Raw genomic sequence first — 7,549 nt, 5'->3', positions numbered from 1 at the left:
CCATTTTAGGTTAAACCTTTCTGTCCAGTGAGTGCTCACCCATCATATTCGTGAATGCCGAGGTACCATGAGAGAGTCTTCCATTTTAGGATAGACCCCTCCCACATCGGTCTATGACGCCCTATCATCTTATGAAACAATCCAACGGATCTAGCAATAAGGACCCATCTTCATGTTAATGATGGAAGGTCTTTAGAGAGTTCATCACATGAATCTCCCCTATCACATGCACTCATATTTCAGTGGAGGGAAGGAAATATTACACCCTTGTTTAATTTAGGTCAAACCAAAGTGGCTCCCACTGACTTTCATAAAGCCACCTAAATGGCTAGGTTTCCGCACGGTTCCTCTTGGGGAGGAAGCTGGTGTGGGGCCCACCACGGAGGGAGATCATCCAATGATCTTAAGGACACCATGGCAAAAATATGGAAGACTATGAACAGTGGAAAAAAATGGAAGAAAAGAAAAATGGAAAGGAAAGGGGAAAATTAGGGATGGAGAGAGAGAGGAGGAGAAGGACAGGTCGCCGCTAGTTTGAGTAGAGAAGACGGTGATCTTTGCTAGAAAGGGTATTTTACGTATAATTTAAAATTAAATCAAACACATGAAGTCCCTTATAAATGATCTGTGATGGAGACTTTATGGGAAGGGAGTTGTGCGACAATACAATATGGATAGTTTAAGGCAAAACTGAAACAACAGGGGTATAATTAGTTAATTTCTTGAATCTTAGGGATAGTTTAAGAAATTTACCCTGGAATCTTCAAGTTTTACATACATATATTTGAAATTTCTACAAAATGCTTGGACGTTTTACAAATAGTACAATCAATAGGAAACAATTTTAAGGCCCAGAAAAACGTCCATGGTTGTCAAGGTATATATGAGAAATAACTTGAACTCGACTATGAATCAAGAGAAAAATAAAAGAAAACTAGAAAGATAGAAAGGAAGAAGAGAAGAAAACAAAGTTCAACTCAGTTGAGAATTCTCACAATTGTGTCCTACTTATTTTATTATTAGTAAGAAGCATGTGTGTTGCATGTCGGACTTTATTATTTAGGATTTTTTATGGATTTCGTGTATTTATATATTTGAAATTATAAATTTATATCTATTATTTTGTATCATGAAGCAATGGTGATATTGGTAGTGTAAATAGTAATTTAGAAGAGATTATTTTAAAATTTCTAATTATATATTGTTTAAAAACAAAATATTTGATGTAATGACTTGTATAAAATTGTAAAAATAAAAGAAATTTTATCGGTCTTTATCTTCTTCATTTTCCTATACTGCATTGTGTTCATGTCTTCTATCCAAGTTGTCTAAGATACATCGATCTTAATTATAATTATTATTATAACTTTTGCAAAAATATGTGACAAATTTGTTCTTTTGTCAAATCGAATGATAAACAAGTATATCTTTTCCTTCATTTGCTTTAGATTTGCTATGAATTTGTTCTCAAAATTGCTTTTCTTTTCACAATGAAAAAGAATGTTGTGAGAATTTGACATGCTTTTGTTTTTTTTTTTTAATTTGATGGTTTCGACTATGTACCTAACTATGTCATCGATTGCTTCAAGCAAAGTGACTATAGCTTTTGTAGTATTATCAAGGACAATGAATCTAAACATGTATCTGTTAGTATGTATAATTAATAATTATAAAGTTAGTATTAACTTTGTTATATTTGTTTTGTAGATAATGGTAAGTGTAAATTTTTCACTTTTCCATTTGTCAAAATATGTTCCCTCTGACATTAGCTCTACCTTTTTGTGGCATTGATTGCATGCATTATACCATGATTCATCCAAGTTTAGGATGTCAATTTTGATAACCTTAACAGAGTAGTAGTTTTTCCATACAATCACAGTAATATATTTTTTTGTAGTATCAGACCTAACTTTCAGCATTTTTTTTAATTTTTATTCATCAACATTATTATTATATATATAATAAATAGTTGGTATTATTACTATTATTCATTATTATAATAATTTTTATTCATTATTATTATTATCATTATTATAAAAAATAGTTATTATTATACAAATAAAACAAAAATATTATATGTATGTATATATGTAAAAGCTCGATTAGGCTCAAGAGTTGAGCTTTATTAGTTTTGTTACTGCCAAATATGGAGCCGAGGGCAACAACATACTTTTTGGTGTCTGAGGCCGACAGGTCCAACCTACTGAGACAAAAACGACGTCAGAGGCCCCGGGAGTTATCCTTGGGGCGAAGACTCCGACAGTCAAATTAGCCGAGGGTTGTGAGGAGTCAGACCAAGCAAGTGAGGAAACTTAGAGCTTAAGTCTATGTGTACTTACTTCAATGTGGGAACCCCTTTTATAGCTGGAGTTGCCTTAGAAGAAGAGCAGTTGGGAGTGGTTGATAGTAGTTGATGATAAACGACCACCGGCTGACGCCACATGTCAAGATCTAGAGATTGACTAGATATTCTTACATCACTTGCCCCCCACTCTCAAGGCCGTAGTGGAAGAGGTTGGTTGCCGAGTTGTGTGGAGGCCTCAGCTTCGACCGAAGAGAGTAGGGTGGGTTAGCGTGGAGGCGTTAGTGATAAGAATGAAAATTATCATATTTTCATCTCTTAATATGTAGTCTTTTATACTTATTTAGTGCCTAAATGGACTCATTATTCTTATATTTCGATTTAGGACACGAAAGGAGGCGTTAAGTGGAAAAGAAGGCTAATCGGGTAATTCTGGACAGTTTCGGTGCCATGTGGTAATTTGGAAATAACTCTCCCATCCGGACTGCGATGGAAATGTTTCAAGATGCGTGGAAAGATAAGGAAAATTTCTACAACTTTTATGTTTTGACTTTTGATAGATACGGAATGAATCGAGGTCAAAATCGGGCCCGAATTATCTGCAACCTAACTGCTGACGTGCTGGAGCAATTCCTTAGCCTGCAAGTTTTCATCCGGGAATTCACCACTCTCCTACTTACACGAGAACAGGGTTTTATCTGAAGAGAAGGATATAAAAAGAGGAGAAAAATAGGAGATAAGGGTTCGAACCCCTGAAAGAAAATTGAAGAAAAAGGCTGCTAGGGAGAGGAGAAGACTGCTGAATGCGAATTGGAGAAAGATCACAGCAAGGAGATCGAAGATTGATGCAAAGATTCATAAGTTGTCTTCCTCTTTGGTTCTGCAGTTTGGTAACCTAGATTCGATTAGGGTTTCTTGAGGTTTCTCTATTGAATCTTTCTTCTTTCTTTCTTTATGCGAACCACAATGAGTTTTAATTCTGATTTGTAATTAAACTTAGGCAGATCCGATTGAGTATGACTTGTTCTTGGGATTCTTGATTGGGGTTTTAATTTATAAAACAATCTTGGCCGAATTGTTCTTGCATCTGTGATTACTTTAATTGTTTGAGAAAGAGTTAGGTAATTAGATCATTTAATCAAGAAATGGAATGAATGCATTTTAGAGATAAATTGCATGCTTTGGTTGGCAATCATTCATACCTGAATTGATGACCTGCGGATTCCTCGTTCTTAATGCATCTTTGGTGAGTAAAATTCTGATAGAGATACAAGATTTGTCATTCAGAGATAGGGTGGGCTGCGCTTGAGAGAGGCTGCTCATAGATTAGGGTTTCGCCAACCCAAGATTGGCTTCACCTCAGTCGGATAGCTTAAAGATTTGATGGCTGAATCGGTTATGTCAATTCTTGTATGCAGTGACTCTTCTTATCATTAAGAGTGGTTTGATCCGAAAGTAATTAGGGTAGTTTGCTTGTTCTTAATTATATCATGAGGGGCTAGGTTTTTATTGTTAGGGACTAATGCTTGATCATGCATTGAATTTCATTCATTAATAAAACCGATGAGGTTCTTGTTATATTGTGTTATTTGTATTGATTACGTGTCATTGGCTGATCTCCAATGAATCGTTCTTTGATCAAGATTATTCATCGAGAGATGATAATAGAGGTGGAACTAATAACACTTATTCGGCCAATAATTAGGTAGAGATATCAATTATTGGTAGAATTCCCGTAGAGGTGTATTGATAGCTTGTGTTTATGCAAAGAGGATTTCGATTGAAAGAATGAGAATTCATTGATTGTAGTTCCCTTTAATTGAACATAGATTTAGCTAATCGAGTCTTGAGAAAGATCGATTAGTGCTTTTAGGAAACACCTTGGAATATAACAGCCCTCATGAGATTTTATTGATGTTGAATCTTAATGATTGTGATAGGATTATTCCCTAGCAACTTTGTTATTGACTTTGTTCTAGGTACTTGTTTTTGTCATTTAATTTTCTTAATCAGTATCACTAGTTTGAATTCCTAAATCGCAAACCAAATCAATTATTGCTTTAAACAAGTTGAGAAAAATTAATAGGTGGCTAAATAATTCATTCCTCGTGGGAATGATTCTGTACTCCTTACTATATTACTTGCACGACTCCGTACTCTTGCGGATAGTTGACAAGATTTTGGCGTCGTTGCCGGGGAATGAATTTTGTTTAACACCTTAATTAATTTAGTCTCTCTTGATTTAAAGCGCAGTTCTTTATTAGTTTTTGCTAACTTTTGTTTGTTTGTTTGTTTGTTTGCTTGTTTGCATTCTTTCTTTAGGTATTGTTTCAGCGTATGCGAAGAACTCGAAATTCACAACCCGAGCTTCTCCCTTTCAGACCTAAAATTGAGAAAGTTTGTTAGAGAAAGCAAGAAAGCTTAGCAAGTAAGGGTTCCAGAGATGGTAGTGGATAATGGAGGCAACCAAGCAAATCGACATGATAATGAGAGAACTCTTAGAGATTTTGCTATGCCTGGGCTGCATGGTGCACAACAGAGTATTGCAAGGCTGAACATCAATGCTAATAACTTTGAAATTAAGCCAGCTCTACTCCAAATGATCCAATCAAGTGTGCAATTTTCAGGCATGGGCAATGAAGATCTTAATGCTAACATTGCAATTTTCTTGGAAATCTGTGATACCTTCAAATACAATGGAGTGTCAGATGATGCTATTAGGCTTAGGCTTTTCCCTTTCACCTTGAACGGTAAAGCTAAAGCGTGGCTAAACTCTCTACCACCGAATTCCATAACCACATGGGCATAGCTGGCACAGGCTTTCTTGGCTAAGTTTTTTCCCCCAGCTAAAACCACAAAGAACATTAAAGACATCATTACCTTTCAGCAATTTGAGAATGAATCATTGTATGAGGCCTGGGAAAGATTTAAGGATTTGCAGAGAAGCTGCCCTCACCATAGCTTACCTAAGGGACTTCTGATTCAGACTTTCTACAATGGAGCCACTCGCACTACTAGAGATACTATAGATGCTGTTGCAGTAGGTTCCTTGATGAGGAAAACTATAGATGCTGCTTTTGATCTCTTAGAGGAAATGGCAGCTAACAATTGGTTGTTGCCAGCCGAGTGGCTAAATCCACCTAGATAGGGAGACAAATTAGAAGCGGACTCCATAGCATCCTTGCAGGTTCAGATTTCAACCTTAATCAAGCAATTAGGCACCATGAACGTGCAAGCCAACGCCATCAACAATTCTATGCAACCAACCTGTGAGTATTGTAATGGTATTGGTCATGTTAGTTTTGATTGTTGCGTTGGAAATTTTAATTTTGCAGGTGGAAATTTTATGGAGCAATGCAATTTTGTGGGGAATCAATTCCAAGGAAGGCAGATCTGCAACCCGTACTCCAACACATATAATCCAGGGTGGAGAAATCACCCCAAATTTTCATGGAGTAACAATAACAACAATGCTGGTAGCTCCAGTCTCTAAAACAACAACATGCCTAGACATCAAGGGCCACCGGGATTCCAGCCACACCCTCAGCAGGATAGATCAGCTTCTTTTGAAGCCAAGCTGGATAAGTTCATGGAAATGATGAGTTGTAAGATGAGCAGCCAGGATGAGGCCTAGAGAAGGATGGAAGCTAAATTTGATCAAATTGCAAAGAACTATTCGTCCTCAATTCACAACTTGGAGGTGCAGATAGGCCAACTAGCCAATGTTGTTTCGGCTAGGAACCAAGGCAATTTACCAAGCAACACTGAGACTTATCCAAGGGAGCAGCTCAAAGCAATTTCACTAAGGAGTGGGAAAGTGCTGGAGCCAAAGCAGGATGTGCAAAGTAAGAGGACAGGTACAGATGTTGAGAGTCCTTCATTAACCAATGCTAAAATCTATGATGAAGAAACTGGTGATAAGTTAGAGGGGAACCAAGGTGACAAGGAGAATCACTCTAATGCCCAACCTCCACCCTATGTCACATGAATCCCTTTTCCTCAAAGACTGAAGAAGCAGCAGACTAAATAGCAATTTTCCAAATTTTTTGGATATTTTTAAGAAGCTGCAAATCAATATTCCTTTTGTTGAGGCTCTTGTTCAAATGCCTCAATATGCTAAATTTTTTAAGGAGATCATCAATAATAAGAAGAGATGGGAGGATGACCAAACTGTCCCATTGACTGAAAAGTGCAGTTCAATCATCACCAGCAAGATGCCTGCCAAATTGAAAGACCCAGGGAGTTTTACAATTCCATGTGTTGTTGGTAGCATTGAGTTTACTAAGTGTTTGTGTGATTTAGGTGCTAGCATTAATTTGATGTCCTTGTCTATTTTCAGGAAACTTGGCCTGGGGGAAGTGAAACCTACCTTGATGACTTTGCAGCTGGCGGATCATTCCATCAAGAAACTTCATGGCGTGGTTGAGGATGTACTTGTGAAAGTGGACAAGTTTATATTCCCTGTGAACTTTGTTGTGTTCAATTTTGAGGAGGATCGTGATTGCACCTTGATCCTTGGCAGACCATTTCTAAACATAGGGAAAGCCTTGGTTGATGTGTATGAAGGAAAGCTGAGCCTTCAAATTGGGGAAGACAAAGTGGAGTTTAACATGTCCAAGGCTATGAAGCATCCTATGGAGGAAGAACTTTGTATGAGAATTGATGTGATCGATTCATGTGTGAAAGAAGTATGTCAAGTTAGTGAGGTAGAACAAGATTTTGAAGAAGATGTCAACGGTCTGCACCTCAAACCATATGTAGCGGATGAAGCATTGCCTCCCCCACCAACTGTGTACCTAGATGTTCATTGATTCCACTACAACGTCGAGCTTTAGACGGAAAACAAGCGCTTATTGGGAGGCAACCCAATGCTGATAAGTAGTTCTTATTTTTATTTGTTTTCTGCTTTTCTTTTTCATATCATTCGAGTTTCTTTTCTAGGATGTTAATTTTGTAGATTGCTGATCTCTCTGAGTGTTTATCATTCTCTACTCCAAGTTTCTTTTGGTTCTTAGCAGCTAGAGGGTCCAAACGGAAGGAGTCGTTCCAGATTTCAGAATGCTCTTCAGGGAAGCTCTATAAACCCCTTCAATTACTTGAAGTCTCACTGCCCTCATTACTGAATTCATCTTCACATTCTATCTCTATGAACATTGAGGGCAATGTCCATGCATAAGTGTGGTGGGGGGATTAGGTGTGATGTTTTATTAATAGCAACAGTTTTTCTTTATTAATTGCAGTAGTCTT

The 7,549-nt window shown here is 37.2% G+C and overlaps 1 protein-coding gene and 1 non-coding gene across 2 annotated transcripts; one reads left to right on the top strand and one right to left on the bottom strand.

Annotated features, from left to right (window-relative positions):
- Window positions 1-5,159: 5,159 nt before the first annotated feature.
- LOC148802836 (small nucleolar RNA R71) lies at window positions 5,160-5,266 on the bottom strand. Its single transcript, XR_016081668.1, has one exon. It is a non-coding gene; the product is annotated as a small nucleolar RNA R71 (small nucleolar RNA).
- Window positions 5,267-5,942: 676 nt separating this feature from the next.
- Window positions 5,943-7,113, top strand: LOC104586103 (uncharacterized). The gene is made up of 2 exons (XM_010243236.2): window positions 5,943-6,281; window positions 6,364-7,113. The coding sequence occupies exons 1-2, from the start codon at window positions 5,943-5,945 to the stop codon at window positions 7,111-7,113; spliced, it is 1,089 nt and encodes a 362-aa protein (XP_010241538.2).
- Window positions 7,114-7,549: the final 436 nt, after the last annotated feature.

Source organism: Nelumbo nucifera, chromosome 1, assembly GCF_055504915.1.
Source record: "Nelumbo nucifera cultivar China Antique chromosome 1, China Antique-T2T, whole genome shotgun sequence".
Classification (NCBI taxonomy): domain Eukaryota; kingdom Viridiplantae; phylum Streptophyta; class Magnoliopsida; order Proteales; family Nelumbonaceae; genus Nelumbo; species Nelumbo nucifera.
This window is presented reverse-complemented; position numbering and strand designations above follow the sequence as displayed.